Here is a 25,964-nt window from a genome sequence, read left to right as displayed (position 1 = left end):
GAATGGCACTTACTCATCGAGCTCTGGCCACTCAGAGAACTTCGCAGGCTTTCTACGGAGCCCCCGGCTTTGAGCTTGGGCTTGTCCACATGTTCCGAGTCAGGTTTTACCAAGGCTGGGGAGCCGGGCATTCCATCAAGCCCAGAGTCCTGAAATAGTTTCAATAGAACTGAGTTTCCCAGGTAGTCAGGTGATATTTTATAATTCTAGGCAATTCGATCCTCAACTTTATGCCTATGCTTGGTCCTATGTACAGTATTCTCCATTAACGCCTATATCCTTGCTTATATTTAAATCTATAACCCACAGTACTGCTTATTTAGTACTCCAAAGTTGTCTTTCAAGTTCAAACAGATATTCTTAAAATTCCTGGGGAAAACCCCATCTACCATATATTAAAAACAGTGGCTTAGGGACTCAGTATAGTCAATGGCCCAGGAACAAGCCTGACCTCAAATGCAGATCAAGTTCAGTCTACTCTAATACAATATTTAGAAGTAGAATAAGAGGGCAGTAAATTAACTTTAGGTGGAAAAAATGTACACTTAAGAAAAGGTATATTTCTTAGAAACAACTGATCAGATTGTTTCTATTTATATGACATTGCTGAAAGTAGTGACTGGATGAATAAGATGCTGGTGTTTAGTCACCAGGGGGCAGCAGCCGAGCAAAAATGCCTGCTGTCCCAGCTGGTTTTATTGGCTGGCTGAAGCGGCATTCCGTATGCATTTCAAGCAGGTATTTTAACAGGCTGCAAAATGAGTACCATAAAGATGTCAGAGCAGGAGGTTTTGAAATCAAAGGTCAAAACTATCTCAAAGTTCAGGCCTCCAGGTGTTCTTCCTTCCACACATGCAATTAAGACAAAAACTGGACGTGTTTCTAATGATGAAAGGTTTTTCTACAGAATCAGGGGTGAGACATCAGTTTTGTGAAATCCTACTGATGACATAAAGTGCCAGTAAGTGAGACGGCCTTCTACTCTCAGCCCAAATAGAAACCTGCATGACTATTGCATTCTAGTAGCCAGAAGGTATTTTGTAAGATTTCCCCTTCTGATCTACTACATACTTCTAGAACAATATATCCTACATCTGTAATTTTAAAAAGCGGCATGTGTTCGAGAGAAAGATGCCATGTGACAGAGCTTGGGTGGTGGGGATTTTATTGGGGGAAAGTGAATGGGAAAAGAGTGAGGGGAGAGGAGTGACTGGCCTCTGGGGACAGAAGAGAGAGGCAGAGAAAGAAAGACAGGCAGAGAAGAGAGAGAGAGAGAGAGAGAGAGAGAGAGAGAGAGAGAGAGAGAAGAGAAGAGAAGAATAGGAGATGGGCAGGGCCCTTTTAAAAGGGAACACAGCCGGGCGTTGGTGGCGCACGCCTTTAATCCCAGCACTCTGGAGGCAGAGGCAGGTGGATCTCTGTGAGTTCGAGACCAGCCTGGTCTACAAGAGCTAGTTCCAGGACAGCCTCCAAAGCCACAGAGAAACCCTGTCTGGAAAAAAAAAAAAGAAAGAAAAGAAAAAATAAATAAAAGGGAACACAGTGAATGTACACAGGTGGTGTTCTTAGTGGCAGTAGCTGAGGGTGTATCCTGTCAGAACCCCAAGGACCGGCCAGTACAATACCTAAATACTAACATCTGAAAAGTCAGCTGGCCAAGAACACTTAAAGAAAAAAATTTACTTATTATTTCTGGTCATGACTGTTTGCATTATATACATATATGTATGTATCCCACATGTGTGTCTGGTGCCTGCAGAGTCCAGAACAGGGCACCGGATTCCCTGGAACTGGAGTTACAGGCTGTTGTGAGCCACCATGTAAGTGCTGGGAACCATACCCAAGTCCTTTGTAAGAGCAGCAATGGCTCTTAACCCATGAGCCATCTCTCTAACTCCATAGGGCACTTTTTTTGGGGGGTGGGGGGTTCAAGGCATGGTTTCCTCTGTGGCTTTGGAGGCTATCCTGGAACTAGCTCTTGTAGATCAGGCTAGTCTTGAACTCACAGAGATCCATCTGCCTCTGCCTCCCGAATGCTGGGATCAAAGTCCTGTGCCACCAACGCCCAGCCCAAAGGGCACTTTTTAAGGAGGCATCTAGTGATAGATAATTAATAGCAAGGATATTTTAGAAAAGAATCCCCCAGTCCCCTCATGCTTAAATTATTCACTGGGCTTACTCTATTGTGCTTTCTGCACTAAGGATCTTCTTTACATGGCTGTCTCCTTTGCTCTGAAATGGAAGCCCTGCTCTGAGGATTTCATCTTGATTGTCAACTTGGTTTAGAATCACCATGGAAATGAAGCCCCAGGCATACCTGTGATGGGTTTTCTAGATTAGGTTAGTTCAGGTGGGAAGACTCACCCTAACTGTGGGTGTCGGTCCATGGGCTAGGGTCCTGGACTGCACAGAAAAGAAAGAGGGACCTGAGTAGCAGTATTCATCTCTCTCTCTGTTTCCTGCTGGTGGGTACAATGTGACCAGCTGACTCAAGCCATTACCTGTCTGCCATGATGTACTGTATCTTGAAATTGTGAGCTGAAATAAACTCTCCCTTCCTTAAGTTGCTTTGGTCTTGGTTTTTGATGCAGCAACCAGAAAAATCACTGATGCACAGGGCCTATGTTTTCTAGTCCCAGCATATAGAACAGTCCTAACTGCTTAACAACTGTTTCTGTAGCAAATGCCTGCTTTTTCTATTCAAATGCAGCTCAAATGAGCAATTCCGAGGAATACACACACACACACACACACACACACACACACACACACACCCTCATAGCACCATCCAATAGCCCAAGTGGACCATCTTCAGTTAGAACCTGGGTCAAAGCAAGATGGCCACATACCTGCTCAGAGACAGGGCTGCTGTATTTTTTAGACATCCTCTTCCTCATTGTCTCTTTCACCGATTTCACCTTTTTCCCGAGAGAGATGCGGGAGGCAGTAGGTGATTTGATTACCTCTTTGTACACAAAATCTCCCTCTTTACCCTGCAAAACAGAGTGCAAATACCATTAGTCCTAGGAGATAAAGGCTAGAAACCGGTTCCATTACTCAAACCATTAAAGTCCTAGACCTCAGAGAAAATATTAGCATTCCCCGGGATCTTCACATTTTTCTTCTGTTAACTCAAGGCTGTTATTTATCTTTGCGACTAGAAATTAAAACCTACTGAGAGGTATTTTGTTTGTCTGTTTATACTGGGGCTTCAGGCACTTTTTATTTTATTTAATCTTAGTGCATGCTTTTCCAGTTTTTTTTTTTTTTTTTCCGCTACCATTTAAAAACACTTGAGGGAACTGCATTTCATTAGTGCTGAGAGATTTAGAGGAACCAGTGTTCAGGTAACCCCAGCAGTGGGGGAGGAGGGAGCGGTCCTAGTATTGACTCACCGGAAGGCAGAAGGTGGGCTTGGGGACGCATCAGACTTCGTATAACACTCAGTGTGGCATAATTTCTTTCCCTGAACAAGCTAGACTGTGGCCATCTCTGATTTTATTTTGCATTAAAAGACAAACCTTCCCAAGAAAGGATGGGTAGAGGGGAAGAGTTTTATGTTTTTAAGAGATTGACAACATAAAATTATTGGCTTATGAATCAATAAAATTTGATACCCAAATAAAACAGCTTAAATCTTGCAGGAAATCCTGTAACACCTCATGTCTTTCACAGATGTGTACTTTAGCTGCCTTGCGATCATAATAACTATAACGCATGACATCTTCATTTTATAATTTCAAGGCAAAATATTTTAAGGGGCAAACAAAACCACGTAAAGCTTACCTACTCCTTTGGGGCCGGAATTTTAGGCAACTTTAACAGAGTGGCCTGGCTCGTGACCATGACCAACAAGCATATCTGAGGAGACATTAGTCTGAGCAATCAGGGCTCTTATTTGCTTTGACACCGAGAAAACTGGGCTTGTTTCATACCTCGCATGAGAAAGACCTAAACTTAGGATGGGCCTCAGAGGTCCACACACTGATCCTATAAGACTGCTCATTGCATGCCCACATCACCGGGCTCCATCAGATCATGCCCTTGTGTGCATCCGAGACTAACTAGTGTGAAGGGAAAGCTCACAGGCACAGATGACTAAGGCCAAAGGAGCCAAACTCATCTGTGTGTGTTACTTACAGAACACTGGAGAAAGGGCACTAAAAGAGCAGTGGTGATACATTCTTAGACTAACAAAAAGAACAGAGATTCTCTGAGGAGATGGTGGCACAGGTACCATCATCCAACCCATGTGTAACAGCAGAACACCTTCAAGATGGGGCTACAGTGATTCTTTGCAAATGTCACTGAGCAAAGCTGGAGTCCAGTCTCCGAGACACTAAAAAGGGAACCGTTGGCACCCAGGTGACTGCCGTCTACACCGGCTGCTTTTCTCTATGGTCCACTCACCATGGGGTCAGAACTGTTACTGCCAACATGCAGGGAACGGTTTGTCAGGTCAAATCCACCGAAACTGCAAGTTCTCTGTGGAACAAGAGAGGGTGGGTGGAAATATCCCAGTTACGCTCACATCACAGCCCACACACAACCCAACACACGACCCCTGTGCATAGCACTTCTGAGCCACAAATACATGTACAGAATGGGAGTAGGACAAGATGTGATGAGGGAAAAACATATGATTCCTGTCATAGGAGACCTTCCTGATCTGGTGTTCTCATGGATCACCCGGGGGCTAAAATTCCCTCAACATGCAAAAACAATGACTGTGGTCTTGGGAGTTCTGTGCTCTGCCAGAGACAGCAGGCCTTTCAAAACGACTTTTGTCATTTAGTTTTAAACCATCAAGGAGGGGAAAGAAAGCATGTTTATAATCATCCAATCAGGCCAACTGGGTTAGTCACTTACTGTCCCCCCTTCTCCATCCTGGACAAAAATGATGACAATTTTCCCATCTAACTGCTCAACTTAATTAATTTTAACCCCTTTTCTCACAGTGGATGACACCACATTGTCTGTCACTGATCAGACACTCCACTTTCAGTATGAAAAACACTGTTGCAAAAAAAAAAAAAAAAAATGGATGAAAAGTTTATTGTGCTTTTAGATGGTTTCAAATTTTGTAGAAATATTTATATTTTTATGATTTTCTGTTTCCGGACTTGTGTCCAATTTCTCCTGTTTTTCTAGCAAAATAAAAATAAAAAAATCAGATGCCCATGCCTGTCTCCTCTTGCCAAGGCACATTAATTTTTGTTGTAGGTCATATTTTAAAAGCAGTTGGTGAGAACACTAGAATAGCAGATCTGGGCTCTAATGTTTTCTTTGTGCTACCTGCTGCTCAGAGGTCATAATGATAGTCACAAAATGGAAGGGATGAACATAAAAGCAGGATATAAACTATGAAAACTGCTTCTTTTAATCAGATATATTTTGGAGATATCAATGTACTGCATCGAGATAGGAGACACAGTCTAGGATGGAAATGAGAGGGCTTGTATCATTGTACATAGATCCAACTTTTGATTCTGCTACTTGCTTGCTGCATGACCACAACCGAAGTGCTAAAACTCTCTGAGTTTAGGATTCTGAACTGAAACTACATACATTACAGACCTGAAGACCCTAGCACATTGTCGCTCATAGAGCAGACACTCTGGACATTGGTTTATTCTCTGATGTTTCTTTCATGTTGGTTCTGCTAAGAGGCTGGAAGCTCATCTTGATTATTACTTGCAGGTTAGGTTTAGTCAAGATTTAAAACATGCAAAGGAGGGGTGGGAACTGCATTCTGCATTTTATAATCTGGGCATTCCATAGTAAAACCCAAGCCTCCAGGAACAGGCCACACAGGGAGGTGGCAGTTATGGTACACGAGAGGAGCAGAAATGAAGGGCATTTGGAACCACCCACCTCTCAGCAACACTGTTGGTACTGCTTTCAATAACCACTACTTGCTCACTTTCCAGTGGAGATTAGCTCAATTGCATACTTTACAGCAGGTAACCTTGTTTTCTTTACAGTCAACTAGTTTTGTGTCTACCTAGTCCATAGAAAGACAAAGACTCCTCCATACAAAAGGAATCTTCAGCTCACCTAATTGGGAAGCAATATTATGGCCACCCGCCAAGACAAATCTGTAGCATTAACTTTCCCCAGTGGCTTATGGTGCCAAATGCATTTTCTCAGTTCTGCAAAGGCAGGGACTTTATTCTAGTTCCTTTCCTGTGACTCAGGGTTTCACAGACATGGTATGGCGCCCAGATGCCTGAACACTTTATGGCTTTTGCACATCCCTGCTTTAAATGACAACATGGCCTGCAACACTGGAGCCCAGCATGCTTTCTCTGATGCATATGAAATAACTCCCAAGGAATTTATGTGGAAATGATGACTGTAATAAATTAGAAGCTTATTTAGGTTTTCATGTGCCTGCTGTATGCATTTATTCCTAAAATAAAGGACTTAAGAGAATGGACTGGTTTTCAGACTCATCAGCTAAAATCTCTCCAATCAATGTGTTAAGATATCTGAAGCAGATCGTTACTCAACAGTGGAGGGCTAACAAGCACTGAGCACGGCCTGGAGGAAGCTCTCACGTCTTGTGAGATCACCAGTTCTCAAACACTCCTTCGGGAGGGAAAATGGATTATAAAAGCAATGAGAGAAAGAGAAAACAATCTTTGAACTCTGGTGATCTACATAAATGAAGCATAAGCAAAATATTTTTAGCTCATTCATCTCTTGTACTGATAATTATAAAAACATTTTTGAATGATGCTTGGGATGAGGAGAGTGAGTCAATGGGATGGGCATGCAGTTGAGAACATGTTTGGAGAGGGGCTGAATTTGAAAAGGGACGAGGTTCCAAAATGTCATGCATGTCTGTTTTCCCAAATAAAAAAAATTGAATGAATAAAAATTAAAAACAAGACACATGACTGTTTCCGGTGAATTCAAAGCGTTATCATTTCCCTGAGGTTGTGTCAAGCAAGTATGGCATCTCTGAGGGACAAAAAGATCAAGGCAGAAGATTAAAGCAAACTGTGCACCTTGGGGGTAAAGTGAAGGAAGTGTATACAACCAAGAGAATGAAAAGGAGCATTTTAAGTGAAAGATACAAAGAAATAAGAGAGTGTAAGACCAGTGATAGAGCACTTACTTAGCATGCATGAGACTGTGGGTTAATGCCCCAGTACCAAAATAACAAAACCAAACAAACAAACAAACAAAAACAACACCCATAGCTTCCTACTGTTAGAACATTGACTTTATCCTATGTTTTCTGAATGAGAAAATTAATTTTTTTATGATTATACAGTTGTACTTAAAAGAGCAGTTATGCACAGATTTCTAATTTAGCCCTGAATACATTACTTAGCAGGGATTAAAAATGCCCAGTACCATATGCCTTAAGCTCTTAGCATATTAAAATTATCCAGTGCATAGCACCATCGTTAGTGAGTAGCAGTCATGTTTGGAGGCGAGCTGGCAGATGAACTGGGCTCAACTCTGACACTAAGACCAGTGTGTTACAAAAGGCAGGGTGGTCAGGGTACACCAGAGACTGAATGAATGAGTAACAAAGAAAATTCTGATATTAAAACAAAACAAAACAAAGAAAACCCAAACATTGTTGCCATGATACAGAAAGAGACAGAAGGAAAGCTTTCCCATCAGACTGATAGCAGAAGTGTTGCACAGCTCACAAGAACGGGAAAAGACAGAAAATAAAATCTAGGACGGAAGTCAACACACATGGGAATATTTTCAAAACTCCAAAGCGAGGAAAGACCCAAAGATTCTCTGAGAAGCAGAGCAGGGCATTTGAAGGATGGCAGTGGCCAATCCGTCTTCGATTTCACAAAAGCAGAACTCGATTGCATGAATTTAAATTACAGTTATACAGTTCTGGACAAGAACATCCTATTCATGAACGTGAAGGAACCCTGGGAAAAGCGACCGTGGAAGCCTATTCTTCTCTAAAGGTTCTTTCAGACCTCTCAAAGGGGCTCTGGGCCAGCAGCCCCGGGAGGATTAAGCAAGGTGCCAGAGTATAGCGGTGCCAGCTCCGCCTCACTCTGTCCCCTTTTACATGGGCCATTGTGCAAACTCCAAGTTAGGTGGGAATCCCAGGGGAGAATATCTATACTCTCAAGTTTAAACTAAGTCACTCTCTGAAAGGAAAAGTTGAACTAGGCTTTGCTGATCCTTCAGGATGAAAACTAAAACACAAAAACATTTTGTTATATAAGTCATCATACAAGTAAGCACTTTACTTTTTTGTGCATATGAATTCATGTGGCAGCCAAGGACATTACTACATGCTAATTCATCTGTTTAAAAATGGTAATAATATTGAATTAGTTTCATTTAAAACAAAGGGGCTTTAATTGATTTTTTTTCTCTCTGAGATCTAAGGACTTTCTGGCTGGCTCTACTAATGAAAGAAATGCATTTGACAATGGTAATGGTAGACTTGCCATCAGTTCTTTCCTATTAACTGAAAAAATAAGCATCTCTTTCAGGGTCTAATGTCCTCCTGCTTCCAATCAGCTTCTTTCAAGTCAAGTGACAAGATAACTGGGCATGCAGACAGCCACTCCTGAACCCTGGAAGATAAGCTTCAGGGTTTAGTTTCAGTTTAAAAAGTCAAATAGCTTCAGCTGGCCAGAGGGCAGATGGAAATAAGGGGAGAGGCACTACTACTAAAGAAAGAAGGGCTAGAGATCGGAGGTGACAGTGGAATGGACCCCGGAAGAGATGAGGCGAAGACAGGATGACAGCTTGGCAAGGAGAGAGGCCATAATGCTTGACTGCACATCACGGAAATGACAAGGCCTTCCTCACGGCCATCCTGGCGACTCACGGACTTCTGGTGGATTCTCAAGAGAACCCTTTTTGTACAGCGGTCCACCGTGGCAGCCCACTTCCTCTTTGCCTCCTCATCCTCCTCCAGCAAGCACCGCCTCAGGTCCTGCTTCTCAGCCTTGCTCAGCGTCCTGTCTGAGGCAGGACGCACGAGCTGGGTCAGGTTCAGGTGGCTGTAGAGACTCCGCTCCACCACGTAGGTGATATTGAACTCGCTGACCGAGGTGCGCCCTCGGCCCCTCCTGCCAGGGAAGCCGCAGCCGCCGCCCCCCTTGGGCTTCTGCCGGGGCAGCAGGTCACAGGTGGTGCCATTTACGCCTTTTCTGGAGGGACGTTGGCAGAGAAAAGTTCTGGAACAGGAGTAGTTAGTATCCGTTTTCTTCAAGCGGATTTGCTTACGGACACTTTGAACCTCCTCCAGGGACACCAGAAAGTGGTGCCTACGACGATGATTGTCATAGAAGAAAACGCCATCGGTACTTACCCCATGACTCAAGGACCCAAGGCCTTTCTTCATTTCCCCCTCCGTGAGGGAGCGAGACACTTTCTGGGCCTTTTCTTCTTCTGGATAGGAGAAGAATGTCCCCATCTTCTTAGGGGGCTTAATCAGGCCCCGACTCTCTCCTTTGCTGAAGGTTTTGACCAACTTCCGGCCAGCTCCCCAAGTATCCAGGCTGCTTGATGACGGAGATGGGGTGAGAGAATCCGAATCGTCTTCAGGAGGTTTCTCCGGGGCACCATCATAGAAAAATGGCTTTTTGTGCACTCCAGAGTAGAGTGCGGCTCTTTCATCCAGGACCGGGGAATTTTCAAACACATGCTCCTCTCCACCTGGAAGGGAATCAACACAGGGTCTCCTGTGAATGAGTGTCCCATAGACCTTTGTCTATCCCTATAAAACACAAGTTAGCCCACACCGTTAATGGTAACATTCCACCTGCCTACACTATGATTTTCTTTACAAACATGACCCGTGTCAACGCACATGGAACACAGACGGGAATCCAACTGCATGGTATGGTTTCAAAAGAGCTTAACGTTAAACATTTGTAAGGTTCTGTATCTGGTGGCACAGGCCAGTAATCCCAGCTGCTGCGAAGACAGAGGATGGCAAATTCAAGATCAACTCCATCAACTTAATGAGACTCAAAATCAAAGCTTGATGGTGTCATTGTTCCTGACTATATGTCCTCCTGGAGGCAGAAAGATCAGGACTCCAATGTCATCCATCCCTTGCTAAATACAGAGTTCAAGGTCAGTCTAAGCTACATGAGACCCTTACTCCAAAAAAAAATAAAAAATAAAAAAAAATAAAAGAGGGACAGGGATATAGCTCAAATGTAGAGAGGGGCTTGTCCAGCTTTAGCATGTGTGAAGCTTTACATTCAAACCCAGTACTACAAAACTAGAAGGGAAAAGTTGTGATAGCTGTTATTCTCCTTCAAAACAAGTTTGTAGACCAACATCTTCCTTGACCTATTAAAAATGCCATTCGAAAAATCAAGGTTCGTCATTACAGTGATATATGTTAGCATTTCAAGATAATTGCCACCCAGGTTTGTAAGTGCAATCCCCAGAAGCTAGGCTCAGTCTTCCCCATCCTGAAAGGCCCTCCTTTATGTCGGCTCTAGTGGCTTTTATACTTGGAGTGTGATGAATGCCATGTGGCAGACAATGATTTTCTTTTTTTATTGGTACATATGCCATTTAAGTGATTAAATCTCCAAGAGAGTTTGGGTGGGGGAAAACATCATAAAGGGTTATGCTTGCAAATGTGATTGACAAATGGTCTCCAGTCTACTGGCCAAATACAAAAAGCCAGAGGAACTGAGTGATCCCAGCCAGATAGTCCCATCCACCCAGCCCCGAAGGAAACAGCAAGGGCATTTAAGGGCCTTGACACGCAAGCAGCTCACTGAGTGTTCCACTTGGGCTCAGGCTTCCAGGCCTTCAAGCTCTCTCTGGGGCCAGGTAGCGAGCCAAGCCTTCTGAAGGCGCCCAGTGGAAAGGCCTGGATGTGCTGGCAAGAGAGCTGAGTTCTTTTCTGCATGTGTTATGTGAACAGATGTGAAGGAGGAAGTAGGTCAAGCTGTGGGTGTAGTGATCCCAACTGGCTGCACCCCTCAATTATAAGGAAACACTGGAGCCTTGCAGCTTTCCACCAGCTGAACAGCGGAGAGGGGAAAAATACAAAGTTCCCTGGAGCAGCTGCGACAAAGGTGCCAATGAGTCTTCAAGTGTCAGGGAGAAAGACAGGGAAGTCAGTAAAAATGGCACCCATTTCTAGAAGATTCCAAAAAGTGGCTTCCAAAAAAATGGCTACCCTTTCTAATTGGACGGATAGTTGTTGCAGAAGAATTCTGCTAGGAAATCCCACTTAAGACCAAACTCCAATTCGTGTGCAGAAGTGAGTGGCAGAGATGGAAGGACAAGTGAAGAAAGAGAAATCAAAACGATGCCCAACCCCAGGGTCTCTAAAGAACTGTTTGAGGACCTTTTGGGAGAGTTTCAGGCAAGGTCAAAGCTCAGACTGGATTTAGCCAAACCACAGACAGTACACAAATATAAGGGATGCTTCCTGATCTCTCCTCCGGATGCCTACCAGGTATGGAGAACAATAGTACTTATTTTTCCCCAAGAAATATAGTTACTTCTAAAGATTGTGCTGTGCTTCCAGGAAGAAGCAACTGGGCCAAGACTGGAGGCCAGCTTGGTGGCCAAGGTAGTCCCTCAGTGAATGAACAAGGTCATGTTAAGCCTTCCAGATGGCACAGATCCATGAAAAGTCTAAGCAACACAGTCCTGAAGAGCTTCATGGGGGCCTGGTGGGTTTTGCCCAGTACTCCAAGGACTTGCTGGCACTCATTGGTGGTGGTCCAAACATCTTCTAGACTGTTTTTAGGTCACTCATCATCCTTTTAAACACCCCTGTCACAACTGGGCCTAGCACTATCTGGGACACACATGTTTGTGACATGTGCAGCAGTAGGCTGATATGGCAGCTCCCAGTAAGGAACTTTGAGTGGAATATGGAAATGCCTCCGAAGAGGCTGTGTCAGCCTTTGTGAGCAAGCCTGTGCAGAGCGGGCTTTACTGTCCATGTCTAAGAGGCAGCCCGGAAGCCCAGCCCTGACCAGGGCTCCCTGAATACACCATTCTTCTCCTACCCTCTTCTGATCAACAGGAACAGCTTTGCTATTGCAGGAGTGGAGACCCAGGTGAGCTCTCCCCCTGCACACTGTGCAGCTTGCTTCACAGCGGCCTTTAGCTTAATGCAGCAGAGATGGGAACACCCAGGAAAGGTGCTTCGGACAGGAGGATGTGGGACCACTTAATGCAAGGATACAGCTTTGCACAAGTCCTGGTCTTCAGCCATATCTCCGGGACCTCGGGCATGTGTTTCTCTCTGAGCCTCCTCTGCCACACCACCTACCTATCTTTGCATACTAGCCAATGTGTTTACTGTAAGCATTAAGTTATCACAGAGACACTTGAAGCTTCCTCAGTTGCTAAAGGCTGATGGTTCTCTCTTGGCTTAATACTACTCGTGCGCTGCGGGGAGAGGTACAGACAACACACAGGAGTGGGCAAACAACAGGCACAAATGTGGCCTGTGTTTAATACTATCCAGGGCTGCCGTGTCAGGATATACCTGGAAAATCAATGCAGTGGGGGAGGACCAGGGAAGGGACTCTAAAGTCACTAGTTTTCAGGAGCTATAGAATGTCCAGAGGGGCAGGATATGTTGAAGAAGTCTGGCTGACAGGCTGGCTGGCTGGCTGGCTGGCTGAGTGACCTTGAGGAAGTTCCCCGGCTTCTTTATCTCAGTCTCCTTACTGGTGAAATGAGTAAGTGCCTGCCTCTGGTGTGTATTCCAGAGATGGCATATTAAAAGGCAACATCAATTCTCAACATGTGAGAAAGTGTCTCATATGCAGAATGCATCCCGATACAGGGTTGTTATTTGCTTTAGTACTGCCACAGGCATACAGGCAATCGGTGACTTGATCATATCTCTGTAAGTCCAAGGGCACTGGGGAAGGGAAGCATCTCTTGACTCAAGTAGCCTATCCCACCTCCTGGTCTTCCTGCCAATAGGAACCTCAGAGAGCCTGGTCACATGGGGGCTGGAGGCAAACCCTCTGAGCTACTTACACACACACACACACACACACACACACACACCTCCCAGCTCATCACCCACCAGAGCAAGCCTGCCTTCATCTGTGAGGCCCAGCCACACTCAGATGACTTTGGATGTAGAAGTGCATAAGGTGATCATTTTTGACCCTCATTGCCTCTTTAGGTATTTTGCCATTCTCCTACCCCCAACGTAGCTGAATTGATATCCTCTGCAAATTTGGATATTTCAAGATGTATAAGATACTATTGTGGCAAAAGGCTGCACAGGACAAGTCCCACTGGATAAACTGGGCTCCGTACTAAGTGTGTTATTCATTTCATCTCACTGATGGACAAGCCCCGTAACTCTGATGGTCATAACTGAGATTTGATTTTGGCACCTGCGGGAGGTTTGCTTGACAATGTACACTCGGTGAGTGAATGCACGGTTCTCTAGAAAAGTACAACTTTCTTCCCCGTGTTCATATTTCAGAAAGGCCTCCCGTTACATGAGGAAAGCTCATAAATTTAGCACAGTGGAAACCTTGGCCAACAGACAGGTATTAAAACATCCAAATATAAACAGAATTACTATACCAACGGACACTCACATCCAACCCCAGAACTAAAGGCAGGTCCACATTTATGAAGTTATCCATCAAGCTTATTTCTCTTGACAACTCCCCCCTTCCTCTCCCCCACCCCACTCTTTTGCAGTTACCAGCATCTTCAATTTTATCCTAAAGAATTAAATCAAACAACAACAAACAGAATTAGAAAACATCACTAATAGCAAGAAACTCTTATCTATGAAAGAGGAAACTCAGTTCCCTGTGTATAATTTGGTTTTATTTACAAAGATCAAAAAGACATCTATAGCAATAATTCCAAAACTGACATGTTAAAATTTGAAATTCCTCATAACATAGACATATTTTCACAAGTAATGTATTTTCTTATTAAAGCAGTCCAATATTTTCCCAATTTACTCACTATCATTTTATAAACAAGAACATCTTAGAGCTGGGTGGGGTGAGACAGAGTGTCACTATGTCACCCATAGTGCTCCCCTCTCTGGTTCAGGATTGCTGGGATTTTAGCCCTTTTGCTGTATATAACCACATTCAGGAATATTGAGCTTGTATCTGATCTTTCTTGAGGTAGATTTCTACATTGTTTTTGCATACTACTAGAAGTGAAAATGAATAAGGTCATAATTTAAACAATCATAATTGTATTTCAAAGGTAACTATTCATTCTGATGATCCCCAGTTGATATCTCTGTTGACATTATTGTTTCATCTTCCCAGCCAGCTCTTAAAGATTCCCCTTCGAATTGAAAGCCCCTTTTGAATAGAGACCTGAGATTGTTTCCTAGAAGAACAAAGCAGCCCTGAGGCTTTGAAGGGATATTGAGCCTTGATTGCTAGGTGGTTTTGCAAGATGGATGCACAGTCTATCAGATTTGCATGAGAAGCCCACCATATTACAAACTCCAGTCCTCTATGGAAGAGAGGCTTATGCTGAGAACATATAGGGTTATATATGGCAACGTAAGCTCATAATTAAAGCTGTACCACACCTTCAGATTTTATCATCAGACGCTAGCCATTTCCCATCTCTCTCACATGGAATTACTAAGTGCCCAAAATACCTGACACCGGGATCCTTCATTCCAGAACACTGAGCATTGCCCTGCTGGCACAGAGACAACTGTCAGCCTCAGGCAGAACGCAATTCATTTCCTACTTGAAATCATATTCTGTTTCTACTGAAAATCTGACCCCAAGTAGTTTCTTTTAAAAGAGCCAGGGTGGGGTTTCCTGCCCCCATCCCTGTTTTTTTGTTTTGTTTTGTTTTGTTTTTTTGTTTGTTTGTTTGTTTTTTTGCTTTGTTTTGTTTTTTACCTTCAGTGTTGGGCTTTTTCATTTCTTCCACCCTAATTAGTTTCTTTCTGACTCTTCGAGTAGAGTTTACCAGCTTGTGTAACCTCTTAAACTTCACCGACTCCTCCGTCTCATCATCCGATTGTTCTCTTGACTGGCAAAGAAACACAGGAACAGTTAATCAGTTAATTGCTCCAGAGCCGTGCCCTCCCGGCTGGCATAGCTGGCCTCTCAGCCAAGGCCAAATATCCACAGCTCCGCTGCCAAACTTGGGCCATCAACAAATCTACCCAATGGGTTTACAAAACCCCACATACCCTGAGATGGCCTAAATCAGCAGAAAGTCAATCCTAGGGACAGAGTACACATTCTTGGCATTGACTACCATGGGGGTGTCTGTCCCATCATCCCGCTCCCTGTGACTTTCAAGCCAAGTCCAGCAGGACTTTCTCCTCAAGCTGGCCATGTAATTCCAGTTACACTGCTGTGGTCTGGGCCAGGCTCTCCTCTGTCGGGCCCACTGGGACTTGCTGTTGAACGTGGTCATCAACCACTTCTCCAAACCAAACTCTTGTTGACTTTTTCCAGCTCCTACCCCCCCCCCCAAAAAAAGAATCAAAACCAGAAGGCAGAAAAGGGGAAGTAATGAAAAAAAAAATGAGAAAGAAAGGAAAAAAACAAAAACAAAAAAAAAAACCTTCTTTCCTATTTGTTAGAAACGCCTGCCACATCACACAGCCGTCCATTCCACCTCCCCCAGCTCCTGAGGGCTCACGAGGCAAAGCTGAGGACAGCCCCACATTCCTCCAAAGAGACAAGGGAAAAAGCTGACCTTTACAGCCATACAGTACAGTCCATATTCCCCAGCATCCCGTTCCATTTTGCAGCGATTCAAGTGTGCAGCGCTGGCCCAGCTGTTTTCCCTCAAGTATCCAACATTACAGAGAGGGGGGAAAATTCTCTCTCCATAGCAGTGACCCAGGCTAAAAACAACCCTTTCCTTGTGAACAGAATGAGGGCTTCATTTCCAAGTCCATTCCAACATTCCGTATGCAACTTCCTCTACTGTGAAAAAGCAAAGGAAGTTTCCCACTGTCCCACTGGAGCGGCGTGTGGCATGCTGCACCACCCGGCCGGCTGCTAGGGCCTTTTGGAAGCACCCCAGCCTCAGCTTACTCGGCAGCCAGTGAGTGAGCAGGTCCAGTTCATCCTGCACATCATCCCTTCATGTCCTCAGTGCAATTCTTAGGGAGAGCGATGACTCAACCCCACCCCCCAACAAAACAAAACAAACCACATCTCCAATTCAAGACCAGTTAGGGAACTTTCCCCAAGAAAAGCTCTCCCTAATCTCAATTTTATAGGCCATAAAATGGGTAAATAAGTGGTGGCAGAGAATGGCACAAAGGAAGAGGGGTGGAGACCATCTGAATTATTTAGAAATGGTGCTTGCTGGGAATACACAGATACTTTTCTCAGCCTGGTAATACTCTCCTCTGGATAAGCTTGATTTATTTTCTGCCACCTCCTTGCCTTGGAGATGACTGCGTGGAGCCACTGTACTTTATTCCTGTAGACTATCTTCGAACAATTCACTCACTAATGATTAATTAGCACAGACCTCAGCAAATCATCAGACTGGAATATTCCTCAGTCTTCCCGCCTGTGAAGTGTGTCCACATCTATGTCCAACTTCTCTCAAATTCCTAGGAAAATACTGCCTACAGCTTCACAATTAAAGTTGCCTAGTGTGGGGGTGGAGAGATGGCTCAGGGGTTAAGAGCACCACGGGCTGCTTTCCCGGAGGACCTGGGTTCAATTCCCAGTACCCACATGGAGTTCATGACTGTCTGTAACTCCAATTCCAGGGGATCTGGCATCCACATACATGCAGGCAAAACACAAATGTGCATAAAATAAAAAATAAACAAATCTTTAAAAAATTGCCCACTATCTATTGACAGACTAGAAGGAAAAGGGGAAGTTATGTTGAATAATTAGGGTTAATGCACTTAGTTCAAAGATGCAAAGTTAAAAAAAAAAAGTTAAAATAGTAAGTTTAATTCCAGATACAAAATGATACACATCTGGTTTAAATTTCATTTCTACTTTGTTGAATTGTTGACGTGTAATGAAATGAAATGGTCAGAGTGGCCAACCAGAGGCATGAGAACTTGGTTACCCTCATTCTGGGTCATGAGCACCTCAGTAACCCATAGTGCACTGAATTCATGCAAATGTTTCAAAACATTGCATCCTCTCATTGCAGTTCACGTGCCAGCAATTCAAGCAGAAGAATTAACTTTATATTACACAAGGCCTCTGTATATTCAAACAATGACAACAACAAACAAACAAAACCAGGCTAGGTATCTATCCCTGACATTATAAATTCCAGAGTCAAGTCAAGGTTGAAATAAGCACCAACTGTTTGCACTTAAGAGATAGGAAGCTAGATTGTGAGATTAAAAACCAGCCATGTAAACACATTCCATAGCTAGTCTGTTGGTAGTGGCTACAGGTGGCTTGTGTTTTGGGGAGGGTGGGGCATACGAGTGTACAGAAAGGAATGGAATATAGAAATCACTAACACAAAACTCCTCTACAGAGACACAAAGTTTGCATGGAAAAGGTACATTTGCATGAACTTTCCAGGAAGAAATAAAAACAGTCACACCAGGACATGAGACTGAAAGCCAATGTTCTCTCTCAGAGCCTTCCTTTCCTGGGCCTGCATTCACTGTGATGAAGAATAACATAGTCCAGGTACTTCCTTAATCTCTTTCACATGTCCTACCTCCTTTTTGAGGAACGTGAGCTCTTGAGAACTTTAAACTGATGGTTTTTCTATTTTTCTAAGTCAGTGGAGGTTCTGGGGGCATCGGCCATTGACAAATCTCAAGCCACAGCAACCATGGATTTCCTCTGTGGTGTCATGTTTTGGACCCCAGGCAGGAAGAAATGTATACTTGTGCATGTTATCTTTAATTAAAAGATTCCTCTACAGTCAGCCTGGGCAGTCTTCAAGACAGTTTTCATTGATGGGGAGGGCCAACTTCTGGATTCCTCAGGAGTCCCAGGGAAGAGACTTGTGACACAATAGTCTTTAAAAAAAATTTTCCATCCAGCTGTTTTAATATAAAGACACAAGTGACTGCGTTTCTTCTAAACTGAGTAATAAATTCTTCACTGTATATTTCTCTTTCAAAGAACCATGTGTTACTTTCTAAACGCAAGCCATACAGCATGCTTTTGACATACATGTGTATATTATGTATGTATATATATTTTATTCATGAAATTGACTATCATTAAAGGGAGTTTGAGAATCTTTTAAATTAAGAATCATTAAAAATATGTGCATGTAATTTTTAAAATATAAGTAATTTTTAGACAGAGTCTTAAGAAGCAGAAAATGAATATTGTATTTGGAAAAAGAAAAAAACCTTCCTACCCAAAGGGGTTTGTACAATAAAGGATTTTGCCGGGCATTGGTGGCACACACCTTTAATCTCAGCACTCAGGAGACAGAGGCAGGCAGATCTCTGTGAATTCAAGGCCAGCCTAGTCTACAGAGCGAGTGCCAGGATAGGCTCCAAAGCTACAAAGACAAATCCTGTCTCGGAGGGGAAAAAAAAAAAAAAAGGATTTCTACTTTGTATATAAATGATTCTAAAAAACACTCAGCCAACACAGATCCACATAAACCAAAACAAAAACCTAAAAGCATATGTTCACACATAGTCAAACATTTTTCCCATCTCTATACCCTTTGTTAGTTTACTAAGGTCTCTAAAGTAAACTTCAGCTTGATCATCTTATCAAGGGAGAAGTCCATCAGCTTTAGCCGCCCCATCCCAAACCATCCCGAGGGAAAAAAAAAAAAAAGCATGGTCCCACCAAAAGATATGCAAAATGCCTTTACAGTACTGTAAACAGAAACATTTCATTTCCAAGCTTTCTGCTGCAGATTTTTTTTTTCCACCAGAAAACCCATATGGCTCAACTTTTAATTACTTTGGCTAATGCTATATGTAGTAATTCTGTGGTGAATGCTTAAGTGTTTCATTTCTGGTTTCCATGGCAACATTACATCAGATTGCAGACAGCTGGCTCCACAGTTTTAAACCATAACAAATTGACCAAGCCAAGGCACAAAACTATAGCTGCTTTAAAGAGATAGCACACCCTTGGCCTGCTAGGCACTGAGTAAAGCATCTATGGGGCCATTTGGCATGGACACGAGGGTGGAGCCTCCTTTCTCCCCAGCTTCTCTTGGAACAAGTGCATCCATTGACACATCTGTGATGCTCTTATGGGAAGAGTCATGGAGCCAGCGTGGAGAACTTTTTATAACACAACTACACGAAAGATGATTGGAAGAGGGGGGGGGGGCAAGATTAATCACATCTGTAAATGAAAAGGTCTGTGTGCTGGTGTGCTCCAAAAGCATCCCCTTACTGCTTGTTCAACCTAAGCCCAACAACGCTGCCTGAGACAGATACTTCACAGGACCTTATAACAAACAGTTCTTTACATCTGTGATGTACAGAATAAGTGGATTTCCAGAAATTTGGTGGCACGGTAGCAACGAATGTGCCGGAATAAATGTTAATCCATACTTGCAAAGAACAAACAGATCTTTAGGGTTACTGCTTGCCTCCCCAGCTCCAAATCTGAGACACACTGTCACAGTGAACAATCCTCCAAATCCAAGACACATTGTCACAGTGAACAATCAGAAAAACAAGACTAAGTCCCTTTATCTCACCCGGAGCTATATATACACCATCATACAATACAGAAGCATTTCTGAGAAGTATTTTTCAATTGCAAATATATTTGCTTGAGGGAGTCACACAATAATTTTGTTTGAGTCCAGTCCATAAGAAGATATACACACTTTCACTTCCTACAGCCAAGCTGTCACTGAAATGATTCTAAAACTTATGAGAAGAAAGCCAACTAATCGTAGACTTATTGAAAACAATGCTGAATGCTGTCTGGATTTAAGCCTTTCACACAGAGTCAGCCCAAGTCTCAGAGTGGCTCCAGCCCATGCTTGCTCATTCTTTCATATTCTCAAAATAATATTTAGTATTCTCCAAGAGTTATGTATGGTAACTGGATAAACCCACTGGGCAAGAAGGCAGGGAAGCAGCTAGGGGAAGATGGACAGATCTACAGAAACTTAGGAAGCCAAGAAAGTTGCACCCTAGGCAGGATCGAGCAAAAAGCCTTTTATTTGAAGCAACAGAAAAGTTTTCTTTTCGCACAACAAAAGCATTCATCCACTTACCGGCCTCGGCATTTAGCAGGCGTAAGGGGCAGTTTTGCAAAGGTGCAGTAGGTACCCCTTTCACCTCCCCACTCGGAGCAAATCTCACTCTTGATCCGTCAATCCTGCAATCTCCAAGTCGGACCAGGCACTCCTGCGAACATGTTCTCTGCAGTTACATGATCAGGCAGGCTCTCCCAGTCACAGCTCAACATCCGAAGAAGAGCACCAGGACACTGACTGGATTCAATTAGCCTCTCTCTGCCTGCTGCCTGATTCCCCAGTCGCTTGCTAACTGTGTAACTTGTAAGAAAGGCATAAGTCATCAGCTCTAAGCAAATCTCCTATTCACCACAAGGAAAAAAGGGAGTGTTGTGCATGGCCAACAATCCCTGTTTTCACTGAGGAAGGCTCCCTGACCTCCTGCTGGCCTCCAGTTCCTTAATTACTGTCTATGGAATTCCAGAGAAAGAAAGAAAGACCGCGAGAATCTGAGCAAATCCAGGACAGAGGACTAACCCTTCCGAGTGACTGAACTCTAAAACAGCTTTTGCAGATGGGGCTCCAAGCGCTCCCTGAAGGGAGTGGTCTCGATTGAAAGTAGACACCTTTCCAGGCTATTTTTGAAACTACCATTGTAAAGTTTATGACTATGGTCTCTCTCTCTCTCTCTCTCTCTCTCTCTCTCTCTCTCTCTCTCTCTCTCTCTCTCTCTCCCAACTCTCTGTTTTTCCCCTGTTTTAAGTGGCAGAGTGAATGTAGGCTATTTCCCCCTTCCCCAAGGCTTCCAAAACTGTTTTCCCCAAAATGTCTCAACAGTCATTTCAGGGCAGCTGAGCTCCCGTGCATTCTAGAACAGTGAGCCTGAGGACTATGCCACAAGATTTAATTTTCTCGGGGGTCTCTGGGGAGCACCAGGCACATGCTGTTATTTGAACAGAACATCCTCTAAACAAGACAGAACCGAAAACCCATATAAATAAGTCTCCATGACGTGCGGCACAATTCCTATCTTTCCACGGCTAACTTCACTCAGTTAAGTCATCTCTTCCCACTGTGCAGCCTGCACTATTCATGCCTAGCTGTCTCTTCCATCATGTGGCTCTTTCTTGTTCATCTCTTTATAGGCTATCACACAACACCAATAAAATACCTGGCAGCCCGGGGCTCGCCAATGAGTGCCAACTACTGCCTACTTAAAATAGCAGAGGGGCTTTTTTGGAGGAGGTCCAGGGCTTACTTAAGTGGGAAAAAAAAAAAAAAAAGAAGAAGAAGAATTGAGTCCCAAAGCTCACACGTGGAAGGCCATGCTTTGCCCAGAGTCTCCAGTTTACTCATGAAACTGCCAGTCCACCTTCCCACTTTGCGGGGTACCTCACCTGCTTCTCTTCAACCTCATGCCTCACCACTCTGTCTTCGGCCCCAAAAGCCTCTCTTCTATTTTTATGAAACTTCCTCTTCTTCCTCCCACAAGGATTCACCATAGCTTCCTTGTATTGTCCAGTTTCCCATATCAAAAACCAATTCCCTCACATCTGGGCTTCACCACTCATCACTGGCATTTCAGGGCCACACACAACACAAACGGTGGCAGGTGCTTTCTGAATGAAGTACTATCAACTCTAGCATTTAGCAAACACCATTTCCTCATTCCATAAAAAAGGCCCAGGCATGGCCCCTTTCTCAAATAGAAAGGATTGGGCAGAAAGTGGGCCCCTATGGGCCTGCTCCTTCACACTTCCTAGCTGGGAAAAGGTTTTGCCTCTAGTATCAGAACAGGCTGACTTTCATTTCAAAGTGAGTGATCATAGCCGATGGTGATACTAGGATCCCTAAATACAACTTAGGTTTGAAGATCTTTATCACAGAGTGCTGCTATTTTAAAACGTGGTGTTCCTGGAGTACAGCAGTGTTTGTTATCTCTGCATCTTCTACTTGTTACTGACTGGAGTTCAATCAGAGCCCATTTTATTCTCACAAATGGCTTTTAAGTGATATGGACACAGCAACTCCAAAGAAGGGCCAGAAAGCTAGAGGCACAGTGACAACCAGGTTTAGGTGGCACGGGATGCTCTAATGCAGAGAAGGTTGGGTAGGTCTAGGAGCCAGGGCTCTGAAGCTCACCAGCAGGCATGGGTCCCACCACTGGGAAGGTGGGTAGGCTTAGGCATGTGTGTTAACTTCTCTCATGGAAGTATAGACGACTCCTTGTGTATGAAGCCTGCTACCTGGCAGAGCAGGAAGCACTGGGTCAATGGAACACGTTCTCAGCTTTGGACTGATGCTGGTGACACTGTGAAGAGGGTAGAAGGAAGATAGCTTTCTGACTCCCCTCCCAACACACGCACCAATCCACCCATGGACTGCTCCTTAGGGTCTTCTAAGGGGAGGGCAAGAGAGCTAACTACACCCCCTTTCCATACCTCTGCCCCCACCTCTCAGAGGACAAGCCCGCCATTGATGGAAACAATGTTGGGCTCCATGTGGGACTCAAGAAGGATTTACCTTTCAGAAGACAGGAAATTCTCTAGGGACAGGCCCCTGGTCTAGTCTCGTGACTTGAATGCATGGAGCTGTTTTCAGCAATCCATTACCAGAGTGTCTACCTATTGCAAGCCCTCCATGAATACTTATGTACTCAACAAGAAATGAAGATGTTTAGACTCCTTAGCTCCAGCCCTCCCTCAGCTCTCAGCCTTCACCAAACATCTGAAAAACAGACTGGACTAGAGTAGCCTGAGAAAATTCTTGGCTCTGGAAAAATTAACTCAGAGAGTCTTGTTTTGCTGCCTGGGGGTCTTGTTCTATCAACAGTAGACTTGAACCTACCTGAACACAGCAGGTGTATACAAACAGGCTCAAAGTCACATTCAGAACATCTGAATTCCATGCTACTCGTTAGGTCTTAAGACAGGCTGCGAAGGCCTTGTCGTGGGATATAGAACTCAACAAGGAATGAAGATTTAGACTCCTTAGCTCCAGCCCTCCCTCAGCTCTCAGAGTGGTCACACCCTTCTCTTTCTCCCAGTTTGGGTGTGCTCTTCAGATATCCATTCAGGGTCTCCCAGAGCAGCAGTCTCTCATCCCTTACCAATTCAGAGCACCTAAATGCCCCACTCTCCTGAGTGCCCACACATCAGTGCCCTGGCTGGGCCCTCTTCTTAAATGGCTCTGTCTGCCATCTAGGGGGACTTCTGGCCTTGCTTTTCACTGCCTTAGCCTACACAAACTTTATCTATAGCAGTGGTTCTCAATCGGTGGGTCACAACCCCCACCGAAGCCAAATATCTGATACCCTGAATATCAGATATTTACTTTATGATTCGTAGCAGTAGAAAAATTGCAAGTATGATATAGCATTGAAATATTTTTATGGTTGGGGGTCACCACAACATGAGGAAGTGTATTAAAGGACTGTAGCATTAGGAGGGCTGAGAACCCCCGATCTAGAGACTTGGCATACATGCCATCATTATTATATTAATTATCTGGCCCCTCACTGAACTTTACAATGACAATGACCATGTAGCTATAGTTTAGCAACATTTACTATCTATTTCACATGGCATATATTTAACAATTAAAATGGGTGCTCCAGTAGCGAAATCAGTTAGCACGTGGTACTTATACAACAATTAAAACTCTGCAAAATGCAAAAACACACAGAAGAGACAACCTGTACCCTCATACTCAGAAAAATTGGCAGTGTTTTGATTTATGCCTATCAAATCTCTCCCCTACATACACACACACACACACAGAGAGAGAGAGAGAGAGAGAGAAAGAGAGAGAGAGAGAGAGAGAGAGAGAGAGAGAGAGAGAGAGAGAGAGACTAATATGTAATCCCAGTGACATAAAGGGGATTGAACAACATACCTGACCATCACTTTCCTTGGTCAGTGAGGAGGACTGCACTCCTTCCCTCTCTTTCCTCTTGTGGTTTTCTTTAGGGAAACCCTGGCATGCTCCACATATGCCTCTCAAACTGTTTCAAAACCCACTTCTTGAGAAGCAAGCACAGAAAAAATTTTCCCATGTCAACAAATACTCTACCAACAGAATACACCAAAACACTGTGATTCAACAACATTCCATCATAGAAGTATGTTGTTATTTGCTTAAACAATGTGCCGGTCATCGGACATTTGAATGTCCCTAACACAAACCAACTCGGATGCATACTGTGGCAAATCTATTTAACATAATCTTTTTCTCTGAACTGATGATTAGATTTTTAGAATGGAAGGGTTTAAGAAATGTGTACGTCTGCAAGACTTCTGACACACATCACAACTTGCTCTGAAGAAATGTGTTGTCTTAACTATATTCCTCATCATTGCCAGTCCCAGACATTGTATTTTTTTCCACTTGGATAAATAAAAATCGAATCTATCTTGATACTACTTAGCTATTGCTTGACATGAATGAATGAATGAATGAATGAATGAATGAATGAATGAATGAATTGACTGAGGCATTCAGAACAGCAAGAAGTGCCAGCATGACAAAGGAACATCCCCTAAAGTTAGACATTACAGAAGAGAAGAGCATAGGGAGGAAAAGCCCACAGGAAACTCTGAAACATGATGACAAAACAGGTTAGGAGTGTTTGGCATCATCCCTGGAACATGGAAAAGGAGACCTGTACATGGTAAGATGCATTCTCAGCTAGGAAAACTGAGATATGCTTTAGTGGGTGGTTAACACTTGTTATGCACTGGGGGGGCACATTCATGTTCCTACATGACCTAGAAGTTAGCGTGGCCCCAGAGCTGTATTTCCCTGTCCACTCTGACCTTAGATGCTCACATATCTAGTTGGACAAAACAGAGTTCATCTGATGTGGCTTTATAAACAGCATGTGACATCAATCAATGACAGCTTCTGCCCTCCTCTTCTCCAAGCTGGATTTCATCATCTCCCCACCATGCCTGGTCTCCCTCTGTGGTCCAAGAAGTGATGCGCTCAGGATCCCTCCCTACCTTAAGGCCACATTCTGGCTCTGCCTGGGTACACTGAAGATTTTCCCAACACGTGAGGACTGACAGGCACCTTTGGGTCACTGTTATCATGGTAATGATGTGTTTACAAAAAAAAAAAAAAAAAAAAAAAAAGTCCCACCGAGTTCAGAGCAATCCTGTTGAAATTTAAAGCATACAGCTAGATAAAACATGATGTGCATGGTGCCCTGCCCCCTACTGCATTACCAAGAAGTCAGGCAAGGAGACTCATCTGTTTAGTAAGAAATATTTTGCTTGTTAAAGGGTGACATCATTGCCCTCTGAAATTAAGAGAATTTTGTCAGCAGATGGAAAAAGACGATGAGATTCCATTCGCCTCCCAAAGGTACCGTGCAAAACTGAAATAATCGCTCTGGCAGCTTCAAAATTAACTAGTTGTCGCCAAACTTGAGGAAAGGGGAGAAGGAGGAGGAGGCAGAAGAAGAGAAGATAATTATAGGAGACTTTTATTTGGAAAAAGTATGTGGGAATTTGAGGTAATATTACCATCCCTCCTGGGGGAGGGGGGAATGTCAGCACCTAATACATTTTAAAAACTTTAAAAATTAATAGAGGGCCCAAAGGAACACAAATGGATGTTACCTTCCACAGTACGCTCTAGTCTGTTTCCTAAACTCCAGAACATGAAATTATTTTTAACCATCCTCAAATAATGTTGCTATCTTCTTTCTCCCAAGGGAGGAGGGAAAAAAAACAGATCTCAAGAGTCACCAACTCTAAGGAGACTATAGGCACAAGACGTCCACCCATTCCAAATCTACAATGTCCCTGGAAGCAGAGAAAATGCTTTCTTCCTCCCTGTGGGTGGAAAGGAGGCAATCAGAG

General features: G+C 43.7%; 1 protein-coding gene across 6 annotated transcripts in view; it reads right to left on the bottom strand.

Moving 5' to 3' along the window:
• LOC100763181 (sterile alpha motif domain-containing protein 5) overlaps nt 1-25,964 on the bottom strand; it is a 228,143-nt gene that overhangs the window by 20,323 nt on the left and 181,856 nt on the right. For 2 of the 6 annotated variants that reach the window (XM_027402039.2, XM_027402037.2), the window contains exons 9-14: nt 14,862-14,994; nt 9,317-9,663; nt 4,411-4,485; nt 2,850-2,993; nt 2,365-2,403; nt 14-149 (exon numbers count right to left, since the gene is read on the bottom strand). In XM_027402039.2, the coding sequence (XP_027257840.1) occupies nt 14-149; nt 2,365-2,403; nt 2,850-2,993; nt 4,411-4,485; nt 9,317-9,663; nt 14,862-14,994 (874 nt within the window). Of the gene's footprint in view, nt 1-13; nt 150-2,364; nt 2,404-2,849; nt 2,994-4,410; nt 4,486-9,316; nt 9,664-14,861; nt 14,995-15,672; nt 15,977-20,139; nt 20,668-25,964 lie in introns of those variants that run through there. The other 4 variants (XM_027402041.2, XM_027402040.2, XM_027402042.2 and 1 more) reach the window with 4 other exon arrangements.

The sequence above is a fragment of the Cricetulus griseus genome, chromosome 2 (genome assembly GCF_003668045.3).
Source record: "Cricetulus griseus strain 17A/GY chromosome 2, alternate assembly CriGri-PICRH-1.0, whole genome shotgun sequence".
Classification (NCBI taxonomy): domain Eukaryota; kingdom Metazoa; phylum Chordata; class Mammalia; order Rodentia; family Cricetidae; genus Cricetulus; species Cricetulus griseus.
Note: the sequence above shows the minus strand (reverse complement) of the source record. Positions and strands in the feature narration are given on the sequence as shown.